This window comes from Drosophila kikkawai, chromosome 2R (assembly GCF_030179895.1).
Source record: "Drosophila kikkawai strain 14028-0561.14 chromosome 2R, DkikHiC1v2, whole genome shotgun sequence".
NCBI classification, from domain to species: Eukaryota; Metazoa; Arthropoda; class Insecta; order Diptera; family Drosophilidae; genus Drosophila; species Drosophila kikkawai.
Window position 1 is genome coordinate 25,621,457 of NC_091729.1, and position 19,812 is coordinate 25,641,268.

Consider the following 19,812-nt stretch of genomic DNA (forward strand, 5'->3'; position numbering starts at 1 on the left):
GTACAAAGGCCAGTTGCTGGTTGAAAGGTGGCTATGGCAATGGCCATTGTAAATGCGCTATATAGATTACAGTGAAGACGCGCTAACCGAACCCCGGCACATTCCTATAAAATTTTACTGGCCTGGCCCCTTTATTTATCGTATCTTGTTTTCAATAAAGTAGTAGTCTTGGAAAGTACCTTCAATCTAATCTCTCCTAGATAAACTCTTCGATTCCTGCTCCTCTATCTTGAACTTGGCAAACAAACAAAGAATTGACGTACTTGGATAAATATATATTTCTGTTATCTGATCGTTCCCTTCCTTTACCGTATCTTAGATGCCCATTTGAACATTCCCCGTAAATCCAAGTCGGAAACTGCCCTATCTTATCGCGTTTCCCGGCCTATTAATTTTGGCAAACGCGTGCCGCGGCATCTGGAGAGTCACTGGTTTTATTCCTCTGCTGATTTTCATTCGGAATAAACACTGAGGGAGAGGCAGACTCAGGGGAAACTTTCCCCACTCGGGCTGAGAGGTGTGAGGCAACCTTATCGGGGCGTACTACTGATAATGTGTGCCTAAGACCTGGAGGAGTGCTGCAATTACAAAATAATTCCCCGACCGGCCGATTCATAGCCTGTGTCCGTGAATAAACTATCGATCATGCGTCTGACTCATGGGGTTATATATTCCCTGCTCAAGTTCAGGGCGGCGGCGTAAGACTCTTCAGCTCTTGGAGAGCTGTACTTGCCACAGTATTACGTCTTCTGGGAGCTGCGATGTGGTAAGCGGTTATGGGGAATGGGGTAATCTGCTTCAGAATGTCAGGCCATTCCGGTGAGTACATGTATCTGGGCCAAGTTAATTGTGCTTTTCGCCGCGGCCACTTGAGCTGCTAGTTAGTGTTTATTTCTGTTTCTATTTTGGCTATTTGTGTGCTCTTGGACGTGGCCTTATCTTGGCGGTGACGACGAGAATCGCGAGCACTCTGAATGGAAGCCATGAACTTGTTTCGTGCTTATCGGCAGACTCCACTTGAGCGGTTTCCAGGGTCTTCCTTCAGCGCCATGCCATGGCCCACTGTAGAGAATCCGCCTCCGAGTCCGGCTGGGATTTCTACGGAGTTCTTCTTCTCATCAATCAATTAGCGCTCTGCTAAGGCTTCCGCATCGCGGGAGGGGTTTGGGGATGGTGAATCAAGTCGATGGCGAACTGCGCCAGCCTCAGCCTCAGTTTCAGTTTCAGTTTATTTTTTCGTACATTTATTTTGGCCCGGTGGATTGGCTGCTGTGAGCCAAAAAAAAAAACTTGTTTACGGTTCTAGCTCGCTTTTGGCTTCCGCTTGTTGTTGGCGCTCGCCTTAACCCCGGACAGAGGCGGAGCAGATAGACGGAAGTATCATAACTTGGCGAAGATCGATACTCTAACAGCGCCGCTCATTGTATTCGCTTCCGTTTATTGACCCCACCTGAACCTTGAGCAAAAGAAGAAGAATCTGATTCGGCATTAGCATAAACCCAGCAGAGCCGAGATCAAAAGAAAGTCGCTGTCGTCGGCGTGAGTCAGCGGTTTAAGCCCTCTGTGTAACTGGTCAAGCGCTGCCAAGCTGCCCAAGGTCCGAATTCTCCCAGCCCCGAGCTCCGAGCTCTCTAAGCCTCGGTCTCCAAGGCTGGTGCTGCGGTTCTGCAGCATTGAGCTGCTGCAGCCAAAGAAACCGCCAAGTCGGAATCAAATTCTGTCACGTGCCGCTGCCGCGATCCGAAAATAACTCGGCGGCATGCAAATCGAAACGAGAAATTAATTAATAACGGCACTCGGAGCAGCTTCAGCTTCAGAGATTAGCATGTGGGGTCGGGTCCGAAAATATCGTGAAGCACTTCCGTTTGACCCCAGATCGGAGGCGGAAGCCGAGGCGAGCCTAATCGATCTCGTAGTTCGCATAATTTCCGTTAGGGCCGCGAGGTGCTCCCCCAGTAACCGACTTCCTGGTTCCAGTTCCATTCTCGGACGCCGTCCGTCCGATTTGGCTGGGGTTCTGGGACCAAATCGGGGCCCGTTAATTCCGCATTATGCTGGACAATTACGGCCCATCTGCGATGCCGCGATAGATGGAACACAGCCAGCACAAACAGCTCATAAGCGATACCTCACGATTTTACGGGTGATGCGGGGAGCGGCCTGTGTTGGCGGCCAGCTCGGCGACGCGTCGGTTCATGGCTAGCAGCCACTGGTACAAAGTCCAAAAACTCGAAATTCCACACTCACACACACAGACTGGCGGAGCGGGAGCCGAGAGCTTGGACACATTACACGGAGCGCTAAATCATGCCAAAAGAGATTCATTCACGAACATTCTGCGGAGGTAAGTCCCCTTCGCTGTGCGATCCCCTGCTGCTCCGGGTTGCAGCCAGGCTTGCGACAACCTCTCAACCCAATCTCCGGCTGAAAGGGGAGTAAGCGCTAATTGAGCACCCTCAAAGTTAATTAGCTTGGCCCACTCCAAGCTTCACACACCTGTAAAAGGGGAGCACACACACGCACTCCCAGAAAGGTGGGCCAAGTTCAGAGAGCTGTTGTGACGTCGGCGGGAAGGCTTTCCAAAACAGCCAGCTCCAATGATACAGAGGCACTGGATGGTGAGCGATTGTACACAGAAAGAAACAGAGAAATTTAATTGTAGTTTAGGTTCATCTGTTTTAATTGTTCCCAAAGCAGCTTTAAGGTATTGTGTGTCTTTTAATACATATATTTTTTAGCCAACTTGTCCACTAAGTTGCAATAACCTAATTGAATTTATAAAAATATATAAAATACAAAAATAAATATAAATAAATGTATTACAAAGCAGTTTATTATTTATAAAATTCCCTTTTTCAGTGTAAAGAGAACGGGTTCTTGGAGCTCTGTGGAAGTTCGGGTTGTAGCAATGTGTAGCGGCTACCGTTGGGTGACCACAGGCAACTGTGACCTGTTTAGACGGAAGAAGCAGCCGAAGGGCAGAAGGGTGATCACCTATCATTCGGACGCTGAGCCGTCGTCAGAACCGGACAATCAGCTACGCAGCAGACTGAGCCAATTTTTGCACACTGCCGCATGACGGAGCTGTTTTCCTTTGTCAACTCCGGGCCTGGGCTTGCCCCGCTCCGAGGGAGGCGTCAATTGTTTTGGTATTGCGCACATTTCAGCTCGCGTTGCGAAACTCTGGAGTGGTGGTGGCTGACGCAACGCTGAGAACTGGCCAAGAGGAACGAACGAAACGAAACGAGATGCATTTGGCCCACAAGTTTCCCCCAAACAGAAGAGATCACTCATACGCCCGGTGTGCGCTGTGTGTGCGCGTGCTTACATGCTTACAAGAAGAGGCGGCAAAAGCTCACACATTGAAGCGAGTCATTGGACTAGTTTCATAACTGCCAAAACAACAACGTGCCTCCACAATCCCTCCCCCCTCCCCTCCTCGCACCTGCCCGCACCTGTTTTGCGCTGAGCGCAAGCGCAGCCGCAGTTCGGCTCGCCGCCGAGTCGGTTTCAGTTTCGGTTTCTACTTCGGACGCGGGCTCTCGGTCCGGGCTCAGGTGAATCTGAATGCCACACACCTGGGCATGACCTTCATGGCTAAAAACAGCGACTGCGCTGCCCGCTGCGACGATGCGGCGCCTGCCGAGACTGCGGCAGAGGACAGAGACGGTGGCGAGCCAACACTAAAGTAACATTTTATGACTAAAAAGCCAGCAAGCCGACGACAACAACAAGAATCTCGATAATAATAACAATAATCGACAAAGACGTTAAAAAGCAGCAACAACAAGTCAACAGACAACATGACGGCTAACAAAAACGACAACAACCCCTTTTGTGCCCCCGCTTCCTCTCCCACCTCTGCCAAAAGTTCCAAAGCTTTTAAGACGAGATCGAAAGCTAAACTGCAGCCTTAGATGGGCCCGGAATTGCTGTGCCTTCGGGGAACGGGATAGGGCCTTGGCCCCTACGCAGTGGGCAATACCCGAACAGGAAATACCTACCCAGGCCAAATAAAAGTTTAAAAAATCTGTAACTAACCCAAAAATGCATTAATTTCAATTTGGAAAGCTTTTCTGTGGTAGTTTTTAGAAGATTAATAAATCTGCATACTAAATTTAACATTGTAAGAAATCAAAAATTTTATCAATTTTTGAAAATTTTAATGATGTAACCCCTTATATTTTTTTAAAAAAATCGAAAAAATTTTTATTTCTTCCCCGATGGCTAGAAAGACGCGCCTGTTAATGCTGATCAAGAATATATATGATTTATAGGGTCGGAAATGACTTATTCACTGCGTTACTGGCTTCGGACTGAAGTTATAATGCCCTGAAAATAGTTTCATTTTTTTTTTTATGCTGTATTTTCCCACTGAAATATCTGAAATATCTTGTGTGGCACCTCCACTACACCCTTCTCCAGTCAATTTGGGACCGGCCCCTGCCAGTGGTCACCGCCTTGTGGAAGCCGAACCTGTTCTTGCCATATATAGGACGAGTGGCATCTCCGGTCCAGCGGTCGTGCCTCCTTTAGTGGGCCACCAGCAGCAACCATTTTGTGGACTCTGGCACTCTGCCCGTGCCATGCTTCGGACCCCACTTAATGCTGATTTTATGTTTTAAGCGTGGCCTGGCCAATTGGTATTCCGCCGGGCAGTTCCTCGCCTCGCTGCTTACCCGCTCCCGTGCCACCCATTTGCATAATTAGCAGCTGAGACGGAGACGTAGCAAGTCCATGATCTGTCTGCTAATTTTCCATTGTTGATGCTTTTCTGGGGATTTTTAGAACACTGCCTGTCTGACGTTTATTTTTACCCCCGGCCAGACGCAATATAACGAACGAGATGACAAGAAACGGGGATCAGCGGCGGCGGCGTCTCTGGAAATTCCACAATGACGGGGCCAGAAAAAACCCCATCAAGATCAGGCAGGCATTTCAAAATATTGGTCCTTTATTGACGTCTTAAGTACATGGGTTCGGTAATTCAATAATTATATATGCTGTGATAGGATAATGGGTTCACAACAACAACGAATATCACTCATACCACGCGTGGTACCGTCGTGGATCTGGCTGCAGTCTCATCCCAGGTTGCGGAGTGTGTGTAAAGTGTGGTAAGTCATCGTATCAAAAAGCTCGTTGGATTGTCTTAAGGTCGCGGCTGCCTCAAATCGGAAAACCAATTGAGTATTTGGAATCTAGGGCGCATAAATTACTGCCAGGCAGGCTGGAGGGGAACTACGCGTTAGCAGTGGATCGAGCCCGACTTCTTGATTCCACGGCGTGCGTCTTTCGCGACAGCGGTCACTGCTCGCTCGGTGCGCCCCGATGTCCGATGTTCAAGTGTCGCTTCGCGGGTGAAACTAATTAAGTAAATTTAACACGGCAGCACACCGGAGCACTCCACTACGCCGCCTCCTGCTCCCCTAATGGCAGGCACTAGTACGCAAACGCAAGTACGTAAGCGAAAATGAAAACTAATTGCAATTTCAATTTCAATGGAGAACACAAGTGGGCAAAGCTACAAAGGTATAACTGTTTGGCTATATACGTATATATGGCAACTAATATACTTACTACTCGGCCAATGGCTTGGTGTTTGGTCTTGGGGTTTTCATTAAGTTTATTATCACGTTACAGTATTGACTTAGATTATGTATGTATGTATGCTCTGTGTGGGTTCTATAGCGTCTATATGCATATTAATTGGACACAACACAATACATAACTCTATAAATCCAAATTACAACCAATTACAATCATTATAAGCCAACGCCAGCTTCAACCAATGTCTGGCATTGGGAACAGAATCAACCTTCATTTACTTAACTAAGGAAACAGAACAGTGGAACAATGTCTTTTCTTCTCCATTAAACTACGTACAAACAATTTGGCTAAACAATTTTCAGTTTGGATGGATAATATATGCTTTACTTAAAGGACTACACGGCCGAATGTTCGACGATAATGCTGATAATGGTTAAGTGTGAGAGGTTCTACCATAAGTTAAGTTAAGTTCTCTAAGTGTACGCGTAGATATGCATCGAAAAAGAGAGGAATTTCGACGTGGAACTAAGGAGTATTACGAGTTATTGACTAAGAGCAACGTATTCAAGCTAGGGCTGGTTAGTATGTTGAGATAGTTACGCCGGACAACCAGGGAGTCGGTGTTCTAAACACATTCTCCGCTTGGTACATCCGTTCTAAGTGAAAAAAGAAAAGTTATATTATATACGATATAGAAAAACAATAGAAAATTAATAATATGAATGAATCAAGCAACAAAAAGGTTAAAATAAACAAACATTACAAACAATTCACTACAAATTCTACAGATATTTGATAATAAGTAATAACTTTCTGCTACAGTCCATAGTTCCTGTTACTTGGCACTCGCCGAGTGTTTCCATCAATGTAAATAGTCGTCTTCTCTTATCAGCTAGAAAGTTATTGCGCTCAGTTGCCGTGTCTAGTCTGAGGGATTCGGTTGGACTTGGTTTAACTTAGTTATCATTACGGTCTAGATTATGCGTGATGGTTACGTGCGATGATGACGATCTTAGCCCTAGTAGTCAGTTCACTCAGTTCTATTCACCGTTCAGGCCACTCAGCTGATGGCTCTGGTGCTCCAAGCTCCGCTTCAGATCCACAATCGTGTTCAGTATGAGCTGCTGTTTGCTGCCGCCTCCCATTGCCACCTGTCGTCCCTTGGCCTCGTCCAGTGTCACGTCTTGCATGGAGCTTTTTGCCGACACAGAAGCGGAGAGCTTAAGCTGCGAGCGCTCGTGTGACTTGCTCCGCCCGTTTGCCTCTGCAATTTCTGTCGTTAGAAAGAGGGATCATTACCATCATCCATCTACTCACCCAACTCCAAGTCAAAGTTCTTCTTGATCCGCTCGAACGAGGAGCTACCCTTGTAGACCTTGCGCTTCAGTGGCTCGCTGTGCGGGCAATAGAAATTGTTGTTGATCAGGGACTCGGCCTGCAGCTGACTCTGGGCTTGGGTATCCAGCTTGACTTTCGGCTTCGGCTGATCCTGCAAGTAGTTGTGATTGCCCACATCTTCCACAGCCACGCAGCACTCCATCTCCGAGTCGCTGCCGTTGAAGCTGATCACTGTAGTCGTGGTGGTCGATGTCACCATCATGGTTCGCCGCTTGCCCTTGGGACTCTCCTGGAGACGCCTGCCATTCAGCTGCAACTGAGGCGAGAGCGGCGCCTTGGGGGCATTGCCGTTGTTCGCCTTGCGCGGCGGCAGCTCCGGTGGAGCGTTCTGGTTCATGAAGTTGGTCAGATGCGTCTTGCGAGGACTGCAGCGCCCCGGCTTGGGGCTGTTGGGTGGCGAGGCAGCAGCACCCGAGGTCTCAAACTTGAGCATCTCGATGCGCTTATTGATCGCGGCGGCCAGTTCATGCTCCAGCGGGGTGCTGTTGGGGGGCGGAGCCTGCTTCTTTGAGTCCACCTCACTGTGCTTAAGCATCTCGACGCGCTTGTTAGCCAAGGGGTTCAAGCGCCGTGGACTGGCAACGGGTGTGTCTCTGGGAATGCTAAAAAGGAAAGCCTAAGTTACGATGTTTTTCTCCAAGTTGAATATTCCTACCTTTGCAAGCTGTTCTTCATGGACTCCAGCAACGACTCGGCCTCCATGATGAGCTGCTTGTACTTCATGTCAGCCTCCAGGTCGGCTTTGAGCAGGGCCTTCTCGCTCTCTGCGATGGTGAGCGAGTTCTTTTCATTAACGCTACCAAAGATAAGCGAATTGGAGCGATTCGACAACGGCGAAGTCTTGTAGATCCTGCAAATAAACAAGGTTTTAATAGAAAACAATTTTGGATTAGGAAAAGGATCTACCTCTCCCTGGGACCCAGGAGATTGCGGCGCAAGCAGACGGGCGTGCCTCCCACGCTGCGAGTTCCACGAGGCTCACTCAGTGGCGAGAACGGTAGCTTCTCGCGGTTCTCGCAGCTCTTCTTGCGCGTCTTTAGGAACCGCTTGCGTCGCCGCTGCTGAGAGCCATCGACCGTCTCCTGGCCGCTCTTGCGCCTCGAACGCGTTGACGACTTCCGCTTCAGCATGGGGCTCATGGGCTGGTGGGGGTAATAGTGACAGCTTCCCAGATTACGTGCCAGATCCTGCCGATCCAGGACCACTTCTTGCATGGATGATGTGTCTATAAAGTCGATGTCCAACAGCTCGTCCGTGTCGCACTCATCGCCCGCATCCTGTCCAGTATCCAACTCCGAGGCACAGCAGTCAGTGGGATCCGAGTCACTGCTGCAAACGGAGGGGAAAATTGGGGGGAAAGTGGAAAGTGAGCAAGCCACTGAAGTTGGCCTCACTGCAACGCTCACCTGAGTATGTCAGTCTCCTTCTCGTAGATGTAGCTCTCGTCAAACTTCCCAATCATCTCGTTGAGGGTGGCCTCGTCGTCGCTGAGCACAAAGGAGGTGGTGGTGGCACCCGTCCCCCCGCCAGCTGCCACAGGAGCCGAAGTGGTTGTCGTCTCCACTTGCTCCAAGTGACGTCGCTTTATGGTGTGCGGGGCATGCAGATTTTCCACTTCAGTCGACGACGAAGAGCCCTCGGACTCGTAAGCGACTCCTGTTCCAGGTGCAACCACACCACCAGCACCAGCACCACAAACCCCACCGCCAGCAATGTCCACACCCACTCGGGGCGACTTGCTGGGAGTGCCCCTGCCGCTGGGGGTGGCTTTGTTTGCTGTTGTTTTGGCCGCCGCAGTCGGAACTTCCAGCTCATTGCTCGACTTAATGCCCGACGAGGTGGTGGAGGTGGTGCTGGTGGCATCCAGCTCCATGCGCGCGGGGCCCGACAGGGCTGGTAAGTGCTCTCCTGTGTTATACCAGGGATTGGTCCTTATGCGACAGCGCTGTCTCGGCGAGGGAGCTGCAATAAAGGGGAGAGGGCAAAGCGAAGTGGGGCGTTATTCCAGTCAAGTCGGGACTCGAAATGGGGTTAATTGCTCAGTTGGCGGCACCACTCCACGCCCACAACTCACACTCAAAGAGCTTCGGCTGCTGGCGAAGGGCCAGCGGACTGGGCGATGCCTCCAGGCCGAAGCTGCTCTTGGGCAACGGATCCATCGGCGACATCTCCTCGATGCGGTTCAGGCCGAACTTGTAGCGCTGCGCCTCGATGGCCAGCGAGTTGACGCTCTTGGGGAAGTAGTGGGTGCCGGAACGCATGTTGATGTAGTACTCTGGCGGGTTGTTGGTGCTGGCCGCGCACGGCGAGGTGCCGTCGGTGGAGTAGCCCGTGGAGTAGGCGCTCTCCGGCGAGGGCAGGCTGTGGGGCCGTGGTCCTGGCATGAAGTTGCTGCGCTGCACCCCCCGCGGAGTCCGCATCCGTGACCCTGCGGGCGGAGCAGGTGGTATGGGCGGCGTACTGGTCAAGTTGTCCAGAGATTCGCTGCCCAGCTGCGCTGGCGCCAGCTTTGAGGGCAAAAGACGGCCATAGCGCACATGGTTGCTGCTCTGCCTGACTGGCTCATCCTCGTAGATGAGTCGCATGGCGCCTAGGTTCTCGGATTGTGGCCGCTGATGATCCGCTATGGGAGGCGGAGGGCGGAGCAGCAGAGCGCCCACCTCTTCGTACTCCACCTCCTCCTCGGGTGGGATGTGATAATCCCCATTGGAAGGCTGCTCCCTAAAGGTGGCCTGCCTCCCAGAAGAGGGCTCCTTGGAGCCGGTAGACCAAGACAACGACGATATGGATGACGAGGAGCAGTTGACCCGGATGGGCGACTTGTCGGCGCCAAAGCTGTCCTTGCTGTTCGGCACGCTCAGGTGATGTGTTGGCTGCTGGGCCTGCAGGGGCTGCTGATAGCAGTTGGGGGCGTACAGCAAGTTGTCCGACTTGGGCGAAGTAATGGCGAACGAGTCGTCATCCGGGGATTGCCAGCCATAGCGACGATTCGGGGGCTGTGGAAGTGAGGGTATCAGAATTGAACGTTTTCATGGACGACTCCCGCTTACGTGAAACTGAATAGGCGACACTTCGCGCCTCCGCACCGGGCTGGCGATGCTGTGGCTGCCGCTGCTGGTCAGCACCGGACTGGTGAGATTGCTTCCTTGCGGGGGCAGGGTGCCCGCCTTCTTTCCGTTCCCATGGCCGGAACTGGAGCTGCCCGCCTCTGCGGCGGCTTGCTTATGCTTGCTGCCCTTCTTGCGGGGACGCACGATGTGCGTCTCCATCCAGGAGCGCAGCTTGGACCCGAACATCCTTCAGTTCCGTTAGTCTTAGTCGAAATGGACGGATTCTAGTTGCTGGCGTAACTGAAAGGAAGGATGGAGGGTAAAAGCTAACTGGCAAATGCAATTCGCTGCAACAATGGAGCAAAAACGGACTCCTGGGACCACTTTGCGCTGATAAGGAAATCCATTTAATCCGGCACAAAAGCAGGGTCACATTTTCTATAGTTTCCTCCTGTGTCTGTGTGAGCGAGAGTGGGGGATGTGTGTGTGTTGGCATTTTATGCGAAATTACCTTATTCGCAAATGCGGCCGACGTTGTCTGCCGCCTCATAATATCCTTCCTTTACGCCTCCTTTTATTGTGCGAGCGAGATGAAAGGCGGACCCAACGGTAAACCTATACGGCGCACACATACACGGATACGAACACGGACACACACCCACACGCAGGCACACTTCCTGGGCCTCTGTGTTTGTTTGTTTTTTGTTGACGGTTATTTTTTGCCGTTCAGTTCAGTTCCGTTCAGGCCGAGTTGGGGGTTGTTTGTAAGCCTGCCCAACGATGGATGCTAGCCTCAAGGACTCCACTCCCACCCCCAAAACGAACTCAAGCTGTGCGATGAAGTAACTGTGTTTGTGTGTGTGTGTGTGCGTGTGGGAGTGGGTCTTTGGCTGTGTGGGTTGTCTGTGTGCGTCTCATCCTCGGTTGTAAATCCCACGTAACTGTAAATTTTATGTCAAGCTATTTTCCCTTTTCGGCTGCAGACTCGAATGTTTTACGATGCTTTGGCACTTTGCGAATATTGTTATTGTTGATTGGCAATAGTCGAACTGCGATTCGATTCTTGTTTCATGCAAATTATTCGAAAATGTTTTCGGCGAAATTATAAAGAAAAAAGCAGAGGGGCTTTTCGAAGAAGAACGGCAAGTCCCGTTAGCTGCCGGTGCTCTTACGTAGAAATGCTACGTTTCACTTTTTATTCCTTTTGTTTTATATTTTTATGTATTGGTATGTGATGTATAAACTTTTCGGTGGTTGCGAGAAAAGCGTGCGGCAGAATTTCAACTAATGATGCGCGGACCGGCGCGAAAGGAAAGCGTCCGCCGCCGTCGAAAGAAAAAAAGCTAATGACGGAATGCGCAGCCAGGATGTGCACACGAGCCGTTACGAATTCGAAGCTGTCTGTCGCTGCAGGCAGTCCTTGTAAAATTATTCAGATAGAGGCAGTTTATATTTTCGCAACAAGTTTTCCACGTAAAAAAACCGTTAAATTTCCGAGTTCAGCCTAAAAGTAAACTATTTATTCGTAAATTTTGCCGAAGCCCGCGGCGTTGTGCAGCACTGCGCCAAAGCAGCAGCCGGAACGCCAGCTGACTGGTGGCGTTGTCCAACACTGCATAGTAAAATTTATCGTTGGGAAAACATGCGCTGCTATTACGAGGAGCTGGGACTCCAAAGAGACGCCAACGATGGCGACATCAAGACCGCCTACCGCAAGCTGGCCCTGCGCTGGCACCCGGACAAAAACCCAGACAGCTTGGCGGAGGCCAAGGAGCGATTCCAGCTTATCCAGCAGGCGTACGAGGTTCTGTCGGACCCGCAGGAGCGCTCTTGGTACGACAACCACCGTGAGCAGATTCTGCGCGGCAAGAACTCGGAGTACGCAGAGAACTGCCTGGATGTGTTCCAGTACTTCACCAGCAGCTGCTACAAGGGCTTCGGCGACGACGCGCAGGGATTCTACCGCGTCTACGGCGACGTCTTTGTCCAGATCGCCTCGGAGGACATCGAGTTCATGGACGGCGACGACCACCTTGGTCTGGCGCCCGAGTTCGGCAATGCGGATAGCAGCTACGAGGAGGTTGTGGGTCCCTTCTACGCCTTCTGGCAGGCCTACAGCACAAAGAAGACCTACGAGTGGCTCTGCCCGTACGACGTCCGCGAGATCAAGGAGCGCTTCATCCTGCGCAAGGTGGAGAAGGAGATGAAGAAGATCGTCCAGGCGGCCCGCAAGGAACGGAACGAGGAGGTGACCACGGTGCTCAAACTAAAAGTCTCTGTTTTCTGACCTTTTTTCCCACTTTCTCCGCAGGTGCGCAACCTAGTAAACTTTGTTCGCAAGCGGGATCGCCGAGTGCAGGCCTACAGACGCGTGCTGGAGGAGCGGGCCGAGGCCAATCGCGTAAAGCAGGAGGAGAAGCGCAGGGAGCAGCTGCGGAAGCGGCAGGCGGAACTCGCGGCCGCCAGGGAGAATCAGGTCTACAACGAGGGCTACGAGGAGCAGCTGAAACAGCTGGCCCAGCAGTATGGCAGTGACTCGGACGAGTACACGGATGACGAGGACGAAGAGAACGATGAAGGCGACGTGGACTCTGAAGACGAAAGCGATCCAGACGCCGATCCCTTGGAAGTGGAATACGTAGACGATCTCTACTGCGTGGCGTGCAACAAAACGTTCAAGAACGCCAAGGCGCGGGCCAATCACGAGGAGAGCAAGAAGCACCGGGAGAACGTGGAACGGATGCGTCAGGAGATGGAGGCCGAGGAGGAGGCCTTCAAGGGCGATGACTCCCACGAAGACAGTTTAAACGGAGTGGAAGAGGCTCTGGATGAATTAGAAATCGCCGATGATCACCTATCCGGCGACGAGGCGCTCAGCGAAGAGGAATCCACGCAGACCAAGCGCAGCAAAAAGAATAAAAAGTCCAAGAAAGCGGCTGCCAAGCAAGTGCCGGAGGAAGCCAGCGATGGTCCAGACGAGCCCATAGACCTGAAGGCCGCGACGAAGAGCGAATCCGAAGATGACGACTGGAGCAGCAAGAAGGCCTCCAAGAAGACAAAGAGCAAAAAGACAACTTCAACGAACAAGGTGAAGCCAGCAGAGCAAGCAGCTCCAGAACCAGCACCCAAGGAGGCCAGGGCGGCACCAGGCGGCGATGAGGATCTCGAGGCGACAACGCCGCAACACACCTGCGTCACCTGCCGGCTCGTCTTCGACTCGAAGAACAAGCTGTTTGCGCACCTGAAGAAGACCAACCACGGCGTCTACATACCCAAGGCCAAGCCAGATGTCGAGGGCAAGCCGCCCGGCAAGGCCAAGGGCAGGCGCAACAAGTAACCCTGGAGGGAAAGCCTCGTATCCTTACAATAGAAAAGTTAGACGTTTATTTATGCTAATGTTAAAGATAATTCGAGAATGAAGTTAAGTATGCTCGCTCTAAGCCAGAGATTGTGCTCCTTATTTGCGGAGGCAGCTACGGAATGCAGACCAGCTTGCTGCCGGACTCCACGCTCCGGCGGACACGGGAACGCATGTTGGAAGACTCCGCTTTCAGGCTCAGGCCGGCGGCCGCAAAGGTGAGTACCACGCCGATAACTGCGCAGTAAAAGGAGATTCCTGCAACGGGATTCAGGTTTAAGTTAGGTCAGCGGGGAATTTAATAGAATTACCTATGCTGCAATCGGCGGGATAAAACGGTTCCGCCTCCGGGCCGCACAGGCGTTGGACCCGAGTCGCTCGCCAGCCCAGCGGGTGCAGGAAGAGGGCCAGCATCACGCTTATTCCTAGAAAACGGGCATTACGTCATTGTGTTGAAGCTGGTGGGCACCGGAGCACTTGGTTTCTCACCTGACACCACCTGGGCGCAGGCGGTCATATTGTGGATGCTCTTGCCGAAGGCCGACTGGCGACAACAGGTGAGCAGGGTCAGCAGCACCGTCAGCGACAGAAGGGTAAAGCCCAGCGAGACGAAGAACATGGCAGCCTTCCATTCGCCGGGATAGACGCTGCTGTCCGTGGCCAGTCCGTCTAGGTCGAAGCGACCGCAGTGAAAGCCCCCCTCCTGCATCACCTTGCAGCGTGTGTAGATGCCCACCGATGATTGGCGCCGAGGATTTGCGGCTTGGGCGGGGCCCAGCAGCCACTTGGGCGTGACCAGGGCCACGGCGAAAAGCATGTCGGCCACCAAACTGCAGAGGAACCACACCAGGCTGGCGCTGGTGATAATAACGTAGCACATGTTGGCAGATTCTCCGAGATTCCGATTTTAGCAAGTTCACAGATCGCCAGCGACGTCAGCACTGGCCGGATAGATAATAGACTCTAAGCGTTTGGCTCTCGCTCGGTCTGAGCACGCACATCCCACACCCACCCACAGCTATGGCACCACAACCGCGTCACCCACCACCGCCGCCACGCCAGTCGCCACCACCAGCAGCGCCGGGGCTAGAACTTCCTCCCAGCTGACCAGCCCAAAATGGAATTGTTTATTTTATGCTTTCGCCGTTCGCTGTTATGCGCTCGCCTTTTGCGTCTGTTGTCTGTTTTATGTTATTCACCCCGCACACACACGCTCACTGCTGGAGGAGGGGGTGGGGCTGAAGATGGGCTATGGTGGGGGGTGGGCAGTCCAGCGGTCGCGTCAAGTACTCAATTTGTAGTTGCAATCGAAGCGGAGAAAGAAAGAATGAAAGAGCACATGAAAGAACTTTGCTGCCTCGATGGCGTTTTCGCTAATCCCCCCCAGCGGCGGTGGCTATTTGGCAAACTCTGTGCCACACTCTTCTGGACTTCCGTTCGCGCAGGCGTCGCCTATTCCGTTGCCGTTGCTGCTGCTCCACTGCGTCATCGCTCGCCGACACCAACCGACTGAATGAATGGGGCGCATTAAAGCCAGCTGCAGTCCCCCGGTTCCCAGACAGAGACGAAAACGGCGACGGAGCCAGGCCCCAATTGCAGCACTGCGAGAAATGCTTTGTGATGATAGAGCATTGATCCCTCGTTCTCAAGGTATGTAAGTGGAGTGCACTGATTATAGATAACAATATTTAATGGGGACTTTTATGTATTGTCTGATTTGTAAAGACAAAGAACTCTTACTAATATTAATTAATGATTAAAAATACCATAAATTGACCGAACTACAAAGTAAGTCTTACTTCAATTAAGGCAACACGCAGCGGTGGGGCAGCTGGAAATTTATATTAACCAATTAGGTGCATGTGTTTTTTGAGAAAATAAGTTAAAAAGTTTTTTAAAAGAATCAAAATCAATCATAAAATTCCCTTATTTTCTCCAAGTGCCGACATGCAGATGTGGGCGCCGTTGCCGCAACATCGAGAGCGCGGAAATCCAGACATTCCAGAATCGGGCCGCTAAAGTGCTCTCCCTGGTTATATTTCGCTCTCCGCGCACACACACATGATCGAGTTGGATCCGATTCGACAACTCCACCAGCGGCAGCCCCACTCCCCCACTCCCTGGCCGAGCGGGTGAGTGAGTAATGCGGCGTCGGCGTCTGCTCGACTCGATTCGATCGATGCAAATGGCTCTGCTGTAATTCCGATCGGGGCAATCTCCGGTCGAGCGGTTATCAGTTGACCGCGGCCACTGGGGGCCATTGCGTCATCTGGCTGGGCGCACTCTGTTTGCGTACAACGATCGTGACCGAGTCCGTAATGAGATCCGCACACAAATTGCGCCGCCTGAGGAAATCACTTTCACTCTCGTTTTCGTCGCCGGAACATAATCCGCCAGGTAGATCACTCTCAGTTGACCAAGATGTCGCGTCGGATCGCTTTCCTGCTGCTGCTCCTGGGAGGCACCCTGGTGCAGGCTCACTATTATTACGACTACGGCTACTGGGAGATCAACGAGCCACCACCGCTCTGCTCCGACTATGAGATGCTGGTGGTTAATACCCACCAGTGCGTGAGACGCTGCAACATTGTTTGCCGGAACGGCATCTGCTTTGAGGACGGACCCTGCCCGTGTGCCGACCAGTATATGGGGGCGAATCCGGACGGACTGGTCTGTGCCGCCGAGTGCTTGCCCGGTTGCCAGGCGGCCGGTGGCTACTGTGCCGCCCCGGATCTTTGCGTGTGCCGCAAGGACAGGCACTACTACTTCGATCCTCTGTTTCAAAAGTGCCGGCATAGGGCTGCCCGTCTTCTGGATCCCTGCCTGGGGTAAGTGAGCTATCTATGAGTGGAGTGGAGTAACAGGAAGATGTCCTTTGCAGGCGCTGTACTCATGGCACCTGCTCCACCGACGGCCAGTGCACCTGTGCCCAGGGCTACGAGTTGCGGGCCACCCTGCTCCACGGGCAACAGTGCATGCCCATCTGTGATCAGTGAGTTTTAAGTTCTGACAAACTGTAGCCTCTACTTATTCTCGCTCATCTCTTCCAGTGACTGTGGACCCCATGCCTACTGCTTCGCGCCCAACTTGTGTGCCTGCCGGCACAAGCACCTCCATTATGCTCGCAACGGCATCTGCTCCAGGGACTATTGACTCTGGGATCAAGTCAGCTGCAACAGCCGGGGGCTGTTTTAGGTTCCCGTTAACGTCTTCCAGCCGAAATTGCTGCATTTCCGCGGTTTGTAAATATATAGTTCTGATTTCTTATTTATTTAAATTAAATTAGTTATCTTTTAATTAAATAATTTGTCCCCAAACCGATATACCCCACCTTTGCTGGGTACTAGTTGAGAGAGAGAGCCCCAAGCTCCCCAAAAAAAGACTTCGAGAGCGGAAGACAAAGCTTGGCCAACAAGTTTTGTTGTTGCCGCTCCCTCCAAGCCAAATTACATAGCGATTTTGTTATTGTTTATAACAGATCAGACACATGGAACGGGCCTTCCTAAAAATTTGAATTAATTACATAAATACTATGTGTATATATCCGATAGCCAGGCAGATCGGCGGAGAATCAAGAGCGAAGCTAGGCAGAGGCATGCGTACGTGTTCTCCATAGGCGTCGCCATCGAAAGTGAAAATGTCAAGGGGAAGGGTAAAAAATTTAAAAATAATAAGAATAATATTTTTAAAATTTTATTTTATTGTTATTACTGTTATTATTATTGACCCAAGAGGGATGAATGTTTGTATACAAGAGCTGCTTCTATTTGCGATAAGAACTGAGTTTTAAAATCCCCATGTTTGCCTTTCCAAATTGGGGTGTTCCAGCACAGGGTGCTCCAAGTGCAGGGTATTCAGGTTCTTAGATAAAGCCACAGCAAGCAAGCCCAAGAAAGCAGCGCAGTTGACGTCGGCGGCGGCGTCATTTTTAGCTTTGCGCGTGTGGCGTGTTTTTATTTTGTTGTTGTTCCATTGGAGGCGGGCCTCTTGTTGTTGGCGACATCGCATAGTGGGAAATTAGTATCCAGTTTATTAAATACTAAAATAAATCTATATATATATATATTAAACAAATTAAATATTAAATTATTTAGGTTATTTGTTAGAGAAAAGAAAAGTAAGACTTAAAACCCGTTAACATATGGATATTTATTTTGATATAAAATGGAATGTAGTTTATTAAATACTAAATTAAATATTTATTAAAATTTTTTAAAATTTAAAAAATAAAATGTAATAAAATATAAAGTTCGGGCATATTTCTTTTCAATATTTTTTTAAGTTTTATAGTAAAAAAATATCTGTACCAAATAGTAGATATAAAATTTTATAAAAATATATATTCCTTAACATTATTAATCATTTAAAAATTTTAAAATTTCCACATTTATTTCCACTGTTCCCACCACCACCACCACCACCACCAGCAGAGGCATCAACAGCAGCAGCGACAGCGGCACTCGTGTTCCGATTGTTCTCCATCGCGTTTCAGTTGGAGTTTTGCTGTCCATCGGCGCGGTTCAATCTTTGGCTGGAAGCTCCTGCGCTCCTCGTCCCGATCCCCAAGAGCTCTTTCTCTTTTGCAACTGCAGCACTTTGCAATTTTAATTACCTGCAAGGCGGTTCGACCAGAAAACAAAAAAACAGGAAAAATATGGGACAAGTCAAGGTACGTGGACTCGGGGAAGAAGCATTCAATGTGTGTGTGTACACACCTCTTGTGTATACCGGTATATGTACGCATCCTTTTCGTCCTGCGGGGCGGCTTGCTTGGCAAGTGGGCAGCCCTCTACGTTGCGAAAGCGTGGGAAAATCCAAGTTGACAGTAGATTATAGCAAACAGGAAGTGCTCTCCAGGCTATAGATTTCTCCAAGAACTATTTTATTTCGTGTCATGACCATATACATATGTGTGCTTGCTCGGCGGGTTATGTAAGCAACTCGGCGAGATGCGGCTGCGGCGGTGGCGATGCAATGCTTCATAGTAATGACATTGATTGGAGGCCGCCTGGCGGGTTGCGTGTGCTCTCCACTTACAACATTGATTAGCCCGATTTAGCAATTATCCCTCCTGCCCCTAATCACGCGCATATATAGAGATATCTGGAGATATGTTAAGTACATACCCGACGGAGGCGTAGCTGCTGCGCAGTTTGCCAGGCACGCACACCAAAAAAAAGCCCCAAAAACAGAACATTTTATGAGTGTTAATGAGTGTTAAATGCACCAAACCGGTTAGGGCCATCCCGGCCAGCTCATCTGAGCGAGCAGCGCTTGCTTTTCGATTCTATTATTAAACACCCAACTAGAGGCACCGCTATAATCGCAGGGAGGCAGGAGGAGGAGGAGCAGACGGCGGCGACGCGTGTGCGTCCGTCTTATCAGGGAACTTGGCGGGGGGGCTTCGCCGGGCTTGGGCGAGTGGAAAATATTCTGATCTCCGATAAGCCAGCATTGATTGATATTAATAGGTGAGGTGGGAAACTCTTCCACCCGATACCAGATACCCAATTACCACCTGTTTATCGAGCGGATCATTAACCTAACCCCACTTCTCTGCTCTCTGCCACTCCATGGCCACACCCACTCTGCAGAAAGCCACCTCTGCGCTGAGCAAGCTCTTCGTTTACGGAGCCCTCAAGTACGGACAGCCAAGCAACTCGATCCTCGCCAGCACTGGCAACGGACATGCCAAGTTCTGGTGCAAGGCCACCACCACCCAGAAGCTTCCGCTGGTGATCGCCACCCGGTACAACATTCCCTTCCTGCTGAACAAGCCCGGCGTGGGGTATTACGTAACCGGCGAGATCTACGAGGTGGACGATCGCATGCTCAACTCCCTGGACAACCTGGAGGACTGCGAGGATATCTACACGCGCGAGAAGCAGGACATGAACATTGGCGTGGGCGAGGGGTATGTGCTGACGTCGGCTCCGACGTAGAAACCGATCTGACCATCTGTTTCTATATTTACACTCATTTCAGCACCGTTCCCTGCTGGGTTTACCTGCTGCAGAAGTACCCGGAGAAGCTGCTTAACCTGCCGTACCTGTCCAGCTACGAGAACTCTACCACGCATCCGTACATCATGCGCCACCGCCGCACCCACAAGCACCCGGCGCAGGACGACCTTAGCTACGAGGCCCAGAACTAAGCATCTGAGCTCCCTCGAGGGGAGTGGCCACTATTCTTATGTTACCGGTAGTTGCATTTCTAGACCGTACACGCCCAGGTGTACGGATCTTTATATACGCGCTTATATTGGCAATTGATATACACACTGATATCCGATGTACCATATGCATTATTTAGATTTTAGCGAACTTAGTTTGTAATTAAAAAGAATAAAAATAAACTGAAGCAATTCAAGGGAAAACCGTCTGGCTGTCACTTATATAAGCTACTTTAATCGAGGTACTTTTCCACTGGCCCCGCATCCGGCTCCCCACCCGATTT

General features: G+C 50.9%; 5 protein-coding genes across 6 annotated transcripts; 3 read left to right on the forward strand and 2 right to left on the reverse strand.

Annotated features, from left to right (window-relative positions):
- Positions 1 to 6,104: 6,104 nt before the first annotated feature.
- Positions 6,105 to 11,313, reverse strand: LOC108072388 (uncharacterized). Its single transcript, XM_017163495.3, has 8 exons — positions 10,510 to 11,313; positions 9,999 to 10,298; positions 9,023 to 9,944; positions 8,355 to 8,910; positions 7,855 to 8,277; positions 7,604 to 7,798; positions 6,868 to 7,550; positions 6,105 to 6,814 (listed from the first exon to the last, which is right to left on the reverse strand). The coding sequence occupies exons 2-8, from the start codon at positions 10,242 to 10,244 to the stop codon at positions 6,591 to 6,593; spliced, it is 3,249 nt and encodes a 1,082-aa protein (XP_017018984.1). The 5' UTR covers positions 10,245 to 10,298; positions 10,510 to 11,313; the 3' UTR covers positions 6,105 to 6,590.
- Positions 11,314 to 11,482: 169 nt separating this feature from the next.
- On the forward strand, positions 11,483 to 13,442 carry LOC108072333 (dnaJ homolog subfamily C member 21). The gene is made up of 2 exons (XM_017163418.3): positions 11,483 to 12,246; positions 12,310 to 13,442. The coding sequence occupies exons 1-2, from the start codon at positions 11,641 to 11,643 to the stop codon at positions 13,333 to 13,335; spliced, it is 1,632 nt and encodes a 543-aa protein (XP_017018907.1). The 5' UTR covers positions 11,483 to 11,640; the 3' UTR covers positions 13,336 to 13,442.
- A 29-nt stretch (positions 13,443 to 13,471) lies between these two features.
- On the reverse strand, positions 13,472 to 14,864 carry LOC108072335 (LHFPL tetraspan subfamily member 2 protein). The gene is made up of 3 exons (XM_017163423.3): positions 13,846 to 14,864; positions 13,668 to 13,781; positions 13,472 to 13,614 (listed from the first exon to the last, which is right to left on the reverse strand). The coding sequence occupies exons 1-3, from the start codon at positions 14,234 to 14,236 to the stop codon at positions 13,472 to 13,474; spliced, it is 648 nt and encodes a 215-aa protein (XP_017018912.1). The 5' UTR covers positions 14,237 to 14,864.
- Positions 14,865 to 15,255: 391 nt separating this feature from the next.
- LOC108072337 (wnt inhibitory factor 1) lies at positions 15,256 to 17,906 on the forward strand. 2 transcript variants are annotated; one of them, XM_070284770.1, is made up of 4 exons: positions 15,256 to 16,184; positions 16,238 to 16,348; positions 16,407 to 16,594; positions 17,787 to 17,906. In XM_070284770.1, the coding sequence occupies exons 1-3, from the start codon at positions 15,778 to 15,780 to the stop codon at positions 16,507 to 16,509; spliced, it is 621 nt and encodes a 206-aa protein (XP_070140871.1). In that variant the 5' UTR covers positions 15,256 to 15,777; the 3' UTR covers positions 16,510 to 16,594; positions 17,787 to 17,906. The 2 variants fall into 2 exon arrangements, with proteins under 2 accessions (XP_070140871.1, XP_070140870.1); XM_070284769.1 differs by having other exon boundaries at positions 17,784 to 17,838.
- On the forward strand, positions 17,858 to 19,732 carry Tina-1 (Troponin C-akin-1). Its single transcript, XM_017163426.2, has 3 exons — positions 17,858 to 18,025; positions 18,951 to 19,270; positions 19,342 to 19,732. Exons 1-3 carry the CDS (start codon positions 18,011 to 18,013, stop codon positions 19,508 to 19,510), a joined length of 504 nt encoding a protein of 167 aa, XP_017018915.1. The 5' UTR covers positions 17,858 to 18,010; the 3' UTR covers positions 19,511 to 19,732.
- The last annotated feature ends 80 nt before the right edge of the window (positions 19,733 to 19,812 follow it).

Coding starts and splice junctions, on each gene's coding strand:
- Tina-1 (XM_017163426.2), top strand. Junction 19,271..19,341: donor AACATTGGCGTGGGCGAGGG/GTATGTGCTGAC, acceptor CACTCATTTCAG/CACCGTTCCCTGCTGGGTTT.
- LOC108072333 (XM_017163418.3), top strand. CDS start 11,641: ATGCGCTGCTATTACGAGGAGCTGGGACTCCAAAGAGACGCCAACGAT. Junction 12,247..12,309: donor GCAAGGAACGGAACGAGGAG/GTGACCACGGTG, acceptor CTTTCTCCGCAG/GTGCGCAACCTAGTAAACTT.
- LOC108072335 (XM_017163423.3), bottom strand. CDS start 14,236: ATGTGCTACGTTATTATCACCAGCGCCAGCCTGGTGTGGTTCCTCTGC. Junction 13,782..13,845: donor CTGCGCCCAGGTGGTGTCAG/GTGAGAAACCAA, acceptor CCCGTTTTCTAG/GAATAAGCGTGATGCTGGCC. Junction 13,615..13,667: donor TCCCGCCGATTGCAGCATAG/GTAATTCTATTA, acceptor ATCCCGTTGCAG/GAATCTCCTTTTACTGCGCA.
- LOC108072337 (XM_070284770.1), top strand. CDS start 15,778: ATGTCGCGTCGGATCGCTTTCCTGCTGCTGCTCCTGGGAGGCACCCTG. Junction 16,185..16,237: donor CTTCTGGATCCCTGCCTGGG/GTAAGTGAGCTA, acceptor TGTCCTTTGCAG/GCGCTGTACTCATGGCACCT. Junction 16,349..16,406: donor TGCATGCCCATCTGTGATCA/GTGAGTTTTAAG, acceptor CATCTCTTCCAG/TGACTGTGGACCCCATGCCT.
- LOC108072388 (XM_017163495.3), bottom strand. CDS start 10,244: ATGTTCGGGTCCAAGCTGCGCTCCTGGATGGAGACGCACATCGTGCGT. Junction 9,945..9,998: donor TGTCGCCTATTCAGTTTCAC/GTAAGCGGGAGT, acceptor TCACTTCCACAG/CCCCCGAATCGTCGCTATGG. Junction 7,799..7,854: donor CTCCTGGGTCCCAGGGAGAG/GTAGATCCTTTT, acceptor GTTTATTTGCAG/GATCTACAAGACTTCGCCGT.